The 15,173-nt window shown below is 31.9% G+C and overlaps 1 protein-coding gene across 1 annotated transcript; it reads right to left on the minus strand.

Annotated features, from left to right (window-relative positions):
* Nucleotides 1–1,210: 1,210 nt before the first annotated feature.
* LOC145003742 (P-loop containing nucleoside triphosphate hydrolases superfamily protein) lies at nucleotides 1,211–5,056 on the minus strand. The gene is made up of 10 exons (XM_078962643.1): nucleotides 4,748–5,056; nucleotides 4,192–4,285; nucleotides 3,918–4,031; nucleotides 3,077–3,199; nucleotides 2,471–2,575; nucleotides 2,181–2,339; nucleotides 2,022–2,090; nucleotides 1,858–1,947; nucleotides 1,634–1,774; nucleotides 1,211–1,556 (listed from the first exon to the last, which is right to left on the minus strand). The coding sequence occupies exons 1-10, from the start codon at nucleotides 5,041–5,043 to the stop codon at nucleotides 1,293–1,295; spliced, it is 1,455 nt and encodes a 484-aa protein (XP_078818769.1). The 5' UTR covers nucleotides 5,044–5,056; the 3' UTR covers nucleotides 1,211–1,292.
* Between the last annotated feature and the right edge of the window lie 10,117 nt (nucleotides 5,057–15,173).

Raw genomic sequence — 15,173 nt, forward strand, 5'->3', positions numbered from 1 at the left:
GCTGTACTAACTACCTTAAACCGGATTTATATTAAGGTATAATGTGATAAATTGCACCATGCTATCGACTGGTAACAACGACATAATGAATGGTCGTAATAACGGAATGACGTTTGGCACCCGCAGACCTGCAGGTCCGGCTGTAGCTAGCAGCAAGGTGTTATTTGAAACCAGACTTGGGTAGTGTTCATCATAAATCCAGTTTTGCTAAGGGTCTCGCCGTGGGTTTAAACAACCCTAGCTTCGTCGAGCAATACATCGCATGTTTCTCCGCCTCAATTTCCAGTCGCGAAACACCCATCTGAAAACCCTAGCCGCCAAAAAACCCCAATTTCATATCTCAATCTCCTTTCTCTCATTGTCGGCTGTTAAGATTCAAAGGGAGGGCATCATCGATCGAAGCGGGTGTTTGGGTCGATGCTCCTAGACTAGAGGGAGGCGGAGGGGCAACCTAGTCCGGTGACAATCGCCGATTTCTTCTTCTTTTGCTGGTGTAAGCAAGAAACGAGAGAGAGGGAGGGAGGGACGGAGGGAGAGAGAGAGAGAGAGAGAGAGAGAGAGAGTGAGAGAGAGAGAGATAACAATTTTCGATATACCACAAGGACCATTCTTGCAATTTTGTCAAACCACAATCTAAATATGATTGACGTGTGTTGGCAAAATAGGTTGTACTATGTTTGCAATGTTGTGTTGGACTAGGGGATTGTCATCAATGGCAAAGATTGCAATTTTTATCCTGTTCCAAAAAGGTGGATATAAACTTAAAACTTCCTCTCGATAAATTGTATGTGGAAAAAAGGTGAATGCATTCCTCACCCTCATCATGCAAAATAGCCCCAAAAAGCATGTTTATTCATATCCCAAGTAGCATCGACATTATTAACTCACTAGGCAAATGTTTAATTTGACATTCTTGATAATGGAAGGTTGTGAACTAATGCGAGAATTTCTGTTATTGAAATTATAGGGAATGCAGGAAGTCGACACTCAACCGATCTTAAGAAGGGTGGGTTTTACATTCGATCAGGTGTTATAATCCTATTAAAGAATTCAACAATTATCAGATGTATTAATGCTATAAAATTAATTCATATTGTGTTTTCTGACTTTATAAAATATTGAATTTTTGGTGCAATAATATAAGCATGTGAGATGAAATTACAACTTTATACAACCATGAAAATATAAGCATGTGAGATGAAATATGTGCTTAGGTGCATCAAAGGTTTTAAGATTACAATATTTTTGAGATTACTATGGACAAATAGGTAATTTCAACTCAACACTTACACTTACAAAAACATCTCATGACAATGAAACATCAATTCATTTTCATATCTTTGTAATACAAACCGCTCTTCTGATGTTAATATGGAAGTAACAACACATTTACTTTCTGAAAATGGTTTTCTTCCTGTTCTTCCAGCTCTATGTAAATAATGGACTGCATCTTTTGGTAAGTCAAAGTTGTATATGTGAGTTGTATCAGGCAAGTCAACGCCTCTCCCCGCTATATCAGTTGCCACCAAAATGTATGCTCCTCCTTGTCTCAGTTCCTATTTCCAATTCAATTATTTATAGAATGAATTAGTAGGGGTAAATTGGTCATTTTACATGGTTGGTTGTAACTTACAGAGAAAGAAGCTGCCCTAGAGTTGAAATTTATCTTTTCCTCTAAAAGCAGGATTTCATGTTCCCCTTTATGTGAATTCTTCAAAGCATCCATTACAATATTTGTTGCAGGATCATTTCCAGCTTTCTTAGACTTCTCAGACTACAAAATAATTAAAAAAAAATAATAATAATAATTAATAAATAAATTTATAACAGTTAGTATAATAATAATTAATAACTAACCTGTTCATTAACAAAAATTATCGCAGACTGAGGTGCATCAGATTGCAACATGGCCAACAATGCTGAATGTCTTTCCTTTCTACTACATATCTGACAAAAAATTGCAAAAAGACGTAAATACCCTTGTCATAAAAAATAGCCCTGGAAAACTTGTATTGACTCACCAGAAATCTATGGTGTAAACGTGGAGGCATTGGGTGAATGGGATTTGCATGAATATGAACAACATTTGCCTTTTGTACATAAATAAGATGAATATTAATAAGATGAACATTAAAAAGAAAATGAAAAATTAAATTATGAATATAAATAAAATGAAAAACCTTTGTCCATTTTTGTTGTATACAATCGTATAAAAATCGTCTGTGTTGTGGGATTGAAGCACTTGCAAAAACTGTTTGACGAGTGTTGATTGATGAGTATGATATCAATAGCTTTCGAAGAGAGCTAACTTGTTGTGAAGAATTAAACATGAAATCAACCTATATATATATATATATATATATATATATATATATATATATATATATATATATATATATCAAATTAGATTATTAAATAATGAAAAAAAAAAAAAAAAAAAAAACTAGAAAAATGATGTTATAATTTATACCTCATCGATTACAAGCACACACATTGAATCTAATTTGATGATATGCTTTTCAAGCATTTGGCACAAGCTTCCTATTGTTGCAACAATTATTGTAGGGGGCTCAGCCTGTGATCATATCAAATAATATTTTATATTGACAAATTTTCAAAATTGGTCCCTGTGGTTTCCAAAAAATAAAACTTTAAGGATAACTATCATAAGCATTACACCGTCGGTCCTTATGGTTTCAAAACAGTGTATTATTGGTCCTTCAGACGTTAATTCTAACTTTTAACCGGTTAGTTTTTTTGAAATGACCAATATGCCCTTGGACCAAATTCTGTAATATATATATATATATATATATATATATATATATATATATATATATTACAGAATTTGGTCCAAGGGCATATTGGTCATTTCAAAAAAACTAACTGGTTAAAAGTTATAATTAATGTTTGAAGGACCAATGATACAGTATTTTGAAACCATAAGGACCGATGGTGTAATGCTTTTTGATGGTTATCCTTAAAGTGATACTTTTTGGAAACCACTGGGACCAATTTTGAAAATTTGTTTTCATAATATGAATTAGGGAAATGTGAAAAATAATAAAATATCTACCTTCAACCAACTTTTTTGTCTTCTTAAAGTTCCTCCATCTAGAAGAGTCATAATAGTGCATGACTTATCTTCTGCTACAGGTTGATCAGGCTTTGCAGCCAGTATCCGAGCAACCTTTGCAACCTTTCATGGTACAAAAAAACAATGAGTTAAATGCAAGAAATAGCAACCTACTATTATTATTAGGGACTTAATTGAATATGAGGTCAAAATGTAGGGACTTTATAGGAGATTTCCCAATTTTTTGAAGTATAATGTCCTAATAAAAAAAAAGAGTAAATTACATGAATGGTCCCTATGGTTTAGGGTAATTTGCACGTTTGGTCCCTAACTTATTTTTTTAACTCGAAAAGTCCCTAATGTTTGTTTTTGTTACGCGCTTGGTCCCTACTGTTTGTTTTTGTTACACGATTAGTCCCTGTCTTACCTAAAAATACTATTATTTAAATAGAAAAAAATTATGGGATAGGTAAGGTAAGGTGAGGGGGGTTGGGGTTGGGGTGTGTTTATTTATATATTTTAAAAAATCAAGTGAAAAATAGTTTTTTAGATAAGACAGGGACCAAACGTGTAACAAAAACAAACAGTAGGGACCTTCCGAGTTAAAAAATAAGTTAGGGACCAAACACGCAAATTACCCTAAACCATAGGGACCATTTGTGTAATTTACTCTAAACAAAAATGAAAGTGCAATGCTATAATTAGGTAGTGTTTTCAAAGTAGAATGGCATAATAAGAAAATAATTAGAAGTATAGTGTTATAAAGTAAAGAAATGAAAGTAGGATGTTATAAATGATATATACATGAAAGTATATTGCTATATCAGGATTATAATCTTACTTGCATGCCCAATTCCCTAGTTGGAACCACAATCAATGCTTGTACAGATGATCTTTGTGTGTCTATTACTGAAAAAATCTGTAACAAGTATGCCAAAGTTTTCCCTGAACCTGTCTGAAGAACCAAAAGAATAATATTAGAAAACAATGTCTTAATAAGTAAGTAGATAAATCATGGAAGAGGCTATATGATAATGTTCATAAATGAACCATTTTACATAGGGATAAATTTGATATAGATAGAAAAAGTCTTAAGCAGTAAAGAAAATATTCACCTGGGCATGGAGAATGCAATCTTGGCCAGAGAATAGAATTGGTAGAGCTTGTCTTTGTATCTCTGTAGGCATAAGGAATCCAAGTTCTTCAATTCTGAAAAAAAAATAGTCAGGAAAATCAATCATCTCATACTTTTAGCATTGGTCAAAGCAAGAAATCATCCTAAATGCACCTCAATTTGTAAACATGAGTTCCTTGTAGCCCCTTGCTCAATTATTCATCATCTCAATTTGTAAATGTAATCTAAAGATAATGTTATGATGTTTGGATTATATACTTTATTTAAGAAGTTAGATTTACTTGTCATGATATCAAAAGCCACAAATGATCCCACGATTATGTTAATGTGATTTGTAAATGGTAATTCTAGTATACAAACCTAGAATCGTATTAACTATATGTACATTAAGCTTCAATATAATCACTACTATAATTGTAACATTTTCTATGGAGCAAGGGTTTCATTAGATGTTATACAGGTTATTCCCATTTCAGTGAAGATTAAAAAGACGTAGAATTCTATGAACAAAATAGATAATAGGAAAGAAAGGTGACCTGCGTAAGACATGATCAGGCACGCGGCCTTCGCAGATATTTCGAAGCGTCAAATGTTGATCAGCGACAAAACCGCCGACTTCTTCGTTCGTTGATATAGTGGAAGATGATGTGATTGGGGCAATTGAACTGCAAATTGAGTTATTCAAAGTGCGTTTGGAAGAGCGTTGGTTAGAGCCAATGGAGGGTGATGTGAGGAGAAGAGTAGGAGGGATAATACGGGTGCGTATGTTACAGGAAAAGGGGAACTTCCATAGGAGAGCCTGCAACAACATTTCAGTCGAAGAAGAGGCCATGTTTCTATCCGTATTATTTGCTCGGGGTTATATTATTTTTTTATTTATTGTATTCATATTTTTATCAAATGGGGACAATTTTAATTTTGTATATCTTTTTAAATATAAATAAATATCATGTTTCCACAACTTAAATAGGATGCTATCTTTAATAAATTTTCTGAATATTAAATTTATCTAAAAATTTTAATTTTAATATTTTCAAATATTTTTATAACTAGGTTTTAACTCATGTTTTATACGGGATTATAAAATAAGTTTGATGTTTTTGTTAGTTATTAGTTTAAATTAATTTTGCAATGTGTTTTGAAGGTATAACATTATTTATGTGTAGCTTACAAATTAAATGATCATGTTTTATCATTAGATATATAATTATTAATTTATTTAATTATACAAAATGTTTTGAAGATATGAACAATGTTCTTCATTTTTAGATTAATGATAAAGTTATAATTTAGTAGATTAATAATAAAATTATTATTTTGTAGAATGAAAATTTAAACTTGTAGCATAATTTATTTGGTTGTATGCATATGATATTTGTTTATTTTCGGGTACATAAAATATTTTCCAAAAAGTAGAAGACCAAATAAAAACAAGTTATTTATTTTTTTATCCATGTTCAAAATCCAAAAAGAAAAAGAAAAAGAGAGGCTATTTTAAAGTGTAGAATGTTATTTTTAGACGTTATTATTATTACTAATGGCAAGCAGTAATCGTATCTTAAATAGGGGATTTCTATGTGTGGATTAGAGTGTTTAAGGTCTTAACTAAATTGGTATAGTTTTAGTGAATAAAAGTAAAATCTTTTTTTTTTTGGATTGTCATCATAATCCGAAATAGCTAGAATTGATATTAGAATAGATATGAAATGATTTCTTAACATATTATATGATTAATATATTAATTAGAAATGGTTAGTAGTTAATTTTAAATTAATTAGTTAAACAAAAGAGGCAATTCTAAAAGCTACCAAGGCATGAACGTTTTTGTGAGAGCCTTTAGGGTTTCTGGAAGCCTCCTAGTAGTTGATAAGGTTAGATTTAATTGTTTAAATTTGGATTTATCTGCAAATTATCTAAACTATAAATAAAACCATTATGCATCAAAATTTTATGGTTAATCATACTTAGAAAGTGGAATACAAATTTCGCTTCTTTCTTCTCTCTTTCAAGTTCTAGCGTTTAAGGGTGTTGGGTGTGAACCATTAAAGACATTCACAATATTAGATGTTAACTTTCCATGGAGCATTTGAAGAACTCGAGAGTTAGTATATTTGACTATATTAAAAGTTATGTATTCTAATCTAGTTGATATTCGATCATACCTAGATTAAATTAGTTTTTCATAGTATGTTGCTATAATGAGAAAATGCCATAGATCCTTAGGTTGCATGTGACCAGAAAATGCTTATGTAAAACTCTGCTCTACAAATATGATTTAGTGTAACCTAGAAAACCCATTAGTCCGATATTGGCCACATTTAATCTTGTCCGCTCTAATTCCCTATGTATATGTATTTTATAGTTCATGAAGGAGAATGGGATATGAGTATATTGACTTTAGGAACGAGATTGAGATACAGGTATACTTCCTTCGGTGACGAGATTGAGATATGAATGTACTTCCTTTGGGAATGAGATCAAGATATGAGTATATTTTTTTCGAGAATGAAATTGAGATACGAGAACATGAGACAGAGTAGAGATGTGATATATAGGGTATATGAGATTGAGTAGAGATGAGACATACATAGTACACGAGACTGAGTATGAGATGAGATATATTTATATATAGAGTATACGAGACCTAATTGAGATGAGACATACATAGTACATGAGATTAAGTACAAGATGGGACGTATGGAGTATACGAGACTAAGTATGAGATAAGTTATCCAGAGTACATGATATTAAGCTTGAGATGAGGTGTGTGTGTGTATATATATATATATATATATATATATATATAGAGAGAGAGAGAGGGGGGGGGGAGAGAGAGAGAGAGAAAGAAAGAGAAAGAGAGTATACGAGATTGAGTATGAAAAAAGATATATAAAGTGAATAAGACTAAATAGAGATGAGATTTGACATAGAATACGAAACAAAGTAGAGGCGAGATGTATCACAATTCACAACATAAAAGTCAAGATATGTGCAGAGTATGAGATAGATTGGAGAAGTAACTAAAAGGACGAGTATGATCTAAGAGAAAGAAAGTTAATAAAAGATAAAAGAATAGCTCACCAGACCTAGTCTCGGATGTAGTAGAGATTTATGTTTTGCAAGCTCATGTATTAGCAGTTGTGGTACCGGAAGAGAAGACATGGGAAAAAGAGCAAGATTTAATGTAGGATGCATTTATGTATTCTTCATTTTATATAAAAAGATAGATTTATATTGTGCTCAATTGATTCAACCCGGGATGTAAAAAGTTTTATAGTTGAGTAGATTTCCATAATTGTAATTAAAATTTTGATAATTCTTATATATTAGATATTAAAGATCAAGGGTGCTACGAGTTGGTATGAGAGCTATAATTTAAGTGAATTAGGTTTGGTGTATCCATTCCTAGTCTTAAACTATAGAGAATAGATGAGGAGCAATGATTATGATCTGATTTGTGATAAACCATAAAAGAGATCACGATATATGGCTGAAGATCTACGAAGGCAAAGAACCTAAAGAGTATGAGTATTGAAGATTGTCCAACCTTGAAGGTTTGGGTCCAAAATCATATATATATATATATATATATATATATATATATATATATATATATATATATATATATATATATATAATGAGATTCAGTAATGAGAATTTAGATTGTGATCATGAGATTTACATAACAAATCCATGAGAGATGATTAGATTTGCTTATGTAGATGATATTTTGTAATTTGAGTCTCTGAGAGGTGACGAGACCTAATTGCATGAGATCCTCTTATTGATGATCGTTATAAGGCGTGTGTGGATGGTCTATCAAGAGATAATGAAACCTAATCCGAATATGAGATTTAATATTATTGAATTGAGTAATTGATCTAAGTGATTAATTTGAGTCTTTGATCTGATTGATCCGGTTAGTTTGAGAAATTAAATCAAGTAAGTGATATTAGTTTGGGTAATTGATCTAATTGACCTAAATAACATATCTGATTCACTTATTTGAGTGATTAATTTGAGAATTTGATCCAATTAATATGAGTAATTCAAATGAGAAATTTGATCGATTTATTTGAGAAATTGACACGAGTAAGTAGTTTGAGAAATTAATATGAGTGATTTGAGTAATTGACTGAGAGATTAATATTGATTTGAGTGATTGATCTGAGAGAGTAATTTGAGTATCGACAAAATTGCAAAAATTGTCCCTGTGGTATGCATTTTTTGGGGTTTTAGTCCAAACCTCGACTTTTTTTGGATTGATGGTCCTTTTGAGCTAGTTTACATGCAGTTTTGGTCCCTGTCCAAGCTAAAAAGACTAGTATACCCTTAATGAATTTAATTTTCATTTTTCTTTCACTTTTTAACACTATTATTATTATTATTAAATATAAAATCGGGCCTTTCTCTCTCTTTTCACCCCCCTCTCTCTCTCTTTCTCTCTCTCTCTCTCTCTCTCTCTCTCTCTCTTTTCGTCCTCCCCCTGATCACCATAAAGAACTTACACACAATCCACGATACACATAGATACATACATACATTCCATATATACAAACAGTTGCTACTGGTTAGCCTTCAATAACTCTGCTCAATCCTCCCACCATCGATTGCGTTCAACAACGCATCAAAAGGAAGCTTGAAGATTTTAGACGATGACATCTCCTCTTCCAACTTCGTCTGCATCAAGATGAGAAAAAACGATTCTAACCCCACCCTTTCTTCTTCTTCTACTTGATCTCGCAACGGCAGTGGAAGGGCATTGATGGGTGGCTGTAGGCGGCCTTGCTACTTTAATTATGTTGGCCGATGCTCGAAGAGGGACTAAGACGAAGCAGCAACGACGATGGAGTTTGGTGGTAGTGGGTTACGATCGGATGGAGGCGTTTGGTGGGTGGTGGGTGGTGAAGATGGTTTTGCCAACAATCACAGTGGTGGTGGGTGGTGACGTGGGTTTTGCCAACGGTGGGTGGTGACATAGCTATGGTGGCAGCTTCACTGCCTTCATTTCCTTTCTTTTCAGGTGAGCTCGACAATTGAGAGGGCAGAGAGGAGTAAGGTTATGGTACGGAGGTGTTTGGGAAGGGTGTTTGATGGTGGTGGGTCATGACATGGGGAGGTGGAGGAGGTGTTCAAAAAATTAGGTGGGTTAAGATGGTGGTGGCAGTTTGCTCTGATCAGTAGCAAAAGGGGGAAGAACATGGTAGTGTAAGGTGGTACCCGGCAGCTTGCTCGATAGAAACAGTAAGGGAATGGTGGTAGGGCACGAACAAGATAGACAAGGACGGTTTTCGGTGGGGTTGTGGTGGTCTATCGTGGCAGTCGTGGTGGTGAGCATCCTAGACCGGTGTTACAATCATCGGTGCTTTCTTTCCTTCAACTGGTGAGATACGAGAGAGAGAGAGAGAGAGAGAGAGAGAGAGGTAGGTGGGTCCTATAATATTTATTTATAAAACTTTATATTAAATAGAAAAAACATAGAAATGCATTAGAAGGGTATTTTTGTATTTTTAATTTTACGAGGACGAAAACCACAAACAAAGTAGCTCAAAAGGACCGTCAATCCAAAAAAGTCGGGGTTTGGACCAAAACCCCAAAAAAATGCATACCATAAGGACCATTTTTGCAATTTTGTATTTGAGTAATTAATATTAATTAGAGTGATCGATCTGAACGATTGGAAAGTGATTTGAATGAATGATTAGAGTGAGTGATTTGATTATTTGAACTGAATGAGTGACATTGATCTAAGTAACTAATTCGATTGATTTAAATGATTGATTTTTGTCACTTATCTGAGTGGTTGATGTAAGAACTCGATCTAATTGATTTGAGTGATCTGAGTGATTAAAATGAGTGGTAGATATTCATCATATTAATTAACACAAGTGATTAAAATGAGTGATTCGAGTGCTTGATGAAAATGAGTGATATTGATTAGAGTGATTAATATTGATCTAAGTGATTGATCCAATTAAGTTGAGTGGTCAATCTAAGTGATCTGAGTAGTGTAACCATGGTGCTGAGTACTATAGAGATTTATCTAGTTGAGGTTGATTTAAATGTTTCGAGAAACGAAAAGGGAGACAAATTATTCTTATTTATTAAGCGTGAAATATCTAGAGTATGGCCAGTTAAAATGATTAATTTACGATTGGAGTATTATGTAAAGATTGAGAAGTGTATGAAGTTTATTGGAAAATGAGTGATAATACCCAATATAATGATTACACGATTATGAGTATCCATTTATTGATGTTTGTGGTATACTTGTGACTTAAGATATGGTTCGTAAGTTGAGTACTAAACGATGAGTGAGAAAAGGGTCAGAAGAAAATAACTGGCGTTGAGTGGTCGTACGTGAAACACTACTATTTGTGATATAAATGAACAATATTCAAAGTTATAGTATGGATGTTGATTGATCAATGATAATTTGGGAAAATGTAAATTATCAAAGGAGAATTCAAAGAATTAGATTAAAAAGAAATAAAATTATTGATTAAAAATGAGATGTAAATCATTTTATTACAAGGCGTGATTGATCAATGATAATTTGGGAAAATGTAAATTATCAAAGGAGAATTCAAAGAATTAGATTAAAAAGAAATAAAATTAATGATTAAAAATGAGATGTAAATTATTTTATTACAAGGCGCAATACAATATTTTTCAAAGATAGAGTGATTTTGACAACTACACTGTTAACCTTCACACACACACACACACACACATATATATATATATATATATATATATATATATATATATATATATAGAGTGCAAGAGTATAAAGCACTTATATTATATATATATATATATATATATATATATATATATATATATATATATATATAGTGCAAGAGTATAAAGCACTTATATTGAGAATAAGATAACGAGTTGTGATAAACATATGAGGCCATAAAGCATTTTATGTAAAATGAGAGGACATTAAGTATAACGGGATGTATGATAAACCTATTAAGAGAACAGTAAAAAGAGGAAAGAACTTGAGAAGAGTAAGTGAAAACAGCACATAAGATGAGATAGAGTGCGAGTGTAACGTCCCAAAATTTCAAAATAAAAACTTTTATTTAAAACATCCAATAGTCATGAAAAAACAACCAAAAGAGTATCATAATGAAAATAATGTCAAAGTACAAATCCCAAAATCAAGTTAGATGGTCATAATAGTTAGAGAGTTTGTACGGCTAGAAGAGAGAGAGAGAGAGAGAGAGAGAGAGAGAGAGAGAGAGAGAGAGAGTGGTGCTAAGTGTGTGTGAATCTTATAAGGAGCTTCATTCTAATCATCAAATCATTCAAGATTCATCTTATTCTTCTTCTCCTTCTTCTTTTTTTGATCTTGCATCATCCAATTGATTGGGATTCCGCACCATCAATTGGATCTGATTGATACGTCAAGCGAATTTAGGACTTACAGTTGATCAAGGTGTATTGCCTTTATGCATTCAAATGAGAACTCTTAGAACTCACATTCATAAAAAACTCTACTGGAATGACACAGAAACCAAGAATATGTCAACACGATAGGTTATAAACCTCAAATTGTGTGCTAGTGATAAAAAACTAGGTTTACTCTTGATTAGTTCTTGAAAATTTTCAAGACCATTTAGACTCCCACTAACCTCTTGACATATAAGATTATCTAGTAAAGAACCATTTCTTGACAAACAAATACTCAAGAGTTAGTGCAGATTCTTATCAAGATAACACTTCACACAGTTGGTCTTAGTCGTTCTTTGTCTTACCCAAGACATCACAACTTATCAATTTCAAATGTGTAGGAATAAGAAAATCTTTCCTATTCCACACTTGATGAGTGTTTTAAAGTTACTGAAGACGTATCACTCAATATCACAATCTTGGAGTACGATTCTAAGACTTGATTTTGGAACGAAGTATGATTCACCTTTTGATTTAACCACTTCAACAATTCCTGATTCATCTTCTTGGCCATACTAATGCACTATGATTTACTTAGAGGATCAATTGTGATATGGTTTGATAATCAATGAGACAAGCATAAAACATGATACTAAAGTACTCTCCCATCTTTTCAGATTGGAGAAACTTTTATCTTTCTGCCCAATTGATTCTTATTATTCGTAAGCTCCACTATAATAGAGAAAATTTTATCTTTCTGCCCAGTTGCCCATTGCATTACGAGGTACTTTGCCAGACCATGTAATCTCCACTATAATAGAGTTGAGTGAGTTTTTAGGATCATTTGCTACAAAGACTTAACCAAAGTTGATCTCCAGTATCTTTCCCTCACTTTATGCAAATTGGAAAAGATTTTTCCTCCTTCATTCTTTACTGTAATGGTGCAATTGGTGACCCACTTAGTTAGAGAGGTTAAGTTAGGAGGTCCAGTTGATTTTCGATGGATGTACCCTATAAAGAGGTAAACACTATTTCTTTTAATTTTCCTATTATCTTTTATTATTCTATTGATGATTAGTTTTTTGTAATTGTAATCATAGGTACCTTCTAAGACTTAAGTCCTACGTTCATAATAGAGCTCATCCTGAAGGTTCAATTGCTAAAGGCTATTTAGCTCAAGAAAGTGTAACATTTTGCTCCGAATATCTCTCGGGAGTAAAAACCATATTTACTAGAGATCTTCATCTTAATAATCTTTGCCCAGGTCACCCATTGGGACGTAAAAATCATTCTAGGGTATCACTTAGAAAAGAAAGAGATCTTCAAATTTCGTCCTGGACGAGAAGTCACTCACTTAAGAACATCGTTATGTTCTATTTAATGTTGAATCAGTTTCACCATTCCAAGAGTAAGATAAACCAGTTTTCCTATGCGTTTACATATTATTCTTCATTTACCTCATATTGTTGCTCTTTATCTGAAGGGAACACAAAAGGATAATAAAGGGACAAAATTGATCTTGGTGGATACATGATTATGAAATCAACAAGATCCACTACCAACACTTTAGTGATTAGTTTACACTAGTACAAAAATGACCTATGGCCACACTTTTGCCAAAACCATCCAGCCACACTTTTGACTAAAACTGTGTCTAAAGGTTATTGCTAAAATCCTGCCATTATTGTAGTGACATTTTAATTTGTATTTCATGACCATTATTAATATAGTTGAAACATTTAGACACGTTTAAACATAACAAATGTGACAATTATTAGCCACACCAGAAAAATGAGGCCAAATGTCACCATTCGCCACATGTTTATCAGATATATGGAAAAACTTTTTGATGGTTTTTATAAGAGACAATATATTATTATATGGTCACATGAAACAAATGTGTGTGGCTGTATCATGGAGCAAATATTGACATTTGAATGCAACATAACTGAAAGGCAATATATGGTCACATTAATTATTTGTGTGTCCATACAATAACATTTATTACACACTGATTAAGAGCAACCAAACAAGTAACTATAAGTATTTTATGGTCATGTTTAGTGTATTATGTGTGTCTAAAAATAAACATTTGTCATGATAAAAGAAAAAAAATGTATAACTATAAGTATGTTATAGTCACAGTGAAACATGTTATGTGTGGTTAAAAGGTAAATCGTGTTCGTGAAAAAAAGAAAATACTTGTAAGTATAAATAATTTATTGTTACTTTTTACAATTTGGTGTATGTATAAAAGTAAAATATAGTCATCATGAACGTAAAAAATTGATTGTAAGTATTTAATTGTCACTGATTAAATTATTAGTGTGTAAAAGCAAAAAAAAAAAAAAAACCAAAAAAATCTTTTGTTAAATATAAAACATATGACTATGAGTATTTTATTGCCAATTTTTAGAACACATAGTCATGATTTAATCTCTTATGCTTGTTTAATAGTTAACAATAGTCATGATACAAGAAAAAAAATATATGACTGTTAATATTTTGTGGATATTTATTTATTTCATATGTGTGATTACAAGTAAAAAATATTAATAATCATAAAAAAGCATGTGACTTTTAGTATTCTACAACCATGTTTTAAAGGAAAAAAACATGGACTATAAGTATTATATGGTTACGATTTAATGAAAAAAAAACCTTGAACTAGAAGTGTTGTATGATTACGGTTTAATTTTTACGTGCGACTAAAAGTAAACAGTTGTCGTGAAAAAAGAACATATGACCATTAGTATTTCATGGTTACGGTTTAATTCATATGTGTGTCGAAAATGAAGAATTTTTATGATAAAAGAAATTAAAACTTTTACGTATAAGTATTATTATACCGCCATGTTCTACTCTATAGGGTCTCGAAAAGTGAATATTTTGTTATGTAACACAAAAAGAAAACATGTGACCATAATTATTTTTTTGCCACTGATACTCAATGTTTAATAGTTGAACTCTAAACATCTTTTGCAAAAATAATCAAAGTAAATATAATGATGGTTTAATTGATCATTGATAAAATAAAATATTATAACTTCATAGAATTTGAAGAGAAACTAAATTATATTAAATTAAAATGCCAACAGAGAACTAGAAATAGTATAATTACATGGAGAGAAAAACAAAGTACACTCTTATAATTAGGGTTCTCGATCATTAATCCACCATTTTGTTAAAAACAAATAGTTTAGCAATAAGGGTATTATTGTTAATTTTGGGTTAAAACACAAATGAGACAAATGATTTTTAATTCTAATTAATAGACATCAAGCAATTAACATTTTTTTCAGGGAGACCTAGTAGCAACTGCCAACAAGCATGCACTCATTCAAGCAAATTTCAAAGAAACCTTTTTTTTTTTCTCTTTCAGACAACTAACTTTGGGGTATCGAGCATCAGACAACAAAACGTAAAATTAATAACACCAGGATTAAGGATTCTCATGTGCCTGATACAAACAAATGAAATCATTAGACTCAGAAAAATGTAGCAAAAATATTACTTATAAACATGTAAATCATGGGATGTTCATGGTTGAAATAAAAC

The sequence above is a fragment of the Lactuca saligna genome, chromosome 7 (assembly GCF_052625555.1).
Source record: "Lactuca saligna cultivar CGN05327 chromosome 7, ASM5262555v1, whole genome shotgun sequence".
NCBI lineage: Eukaryota > Viridiplantae > Streptophyta > Magnoliopsida > Asterales > Asteraceae > Lactuca > Lactuca saligna.

Bases quoted from the DNA above. Each gene is read 5' to 3' on its own strand.
- LOC145003742 (XM_078962643.1), bottom strand. From the start codon at position 5,043: ATGGCCTCTTCTTCGACTGAAATGTTGTTGCAGGCTCTCCTATGGAAG. The intron at 4,032-4,191 runs GTGAATATTTTC...TTGGTTCTTCAG, and splicing joins ATTGCATTCTCCATGCCCAG to ACAGGTTCAGGGAAAACTTT. The intron at 1,775-1,857 runs GTTAGTTATTAA...ATTATTTTGTAG, and splicing joins TAATTTTTGTTAATGAACAG to TCTGAGAAGTCTAAGAAAGC.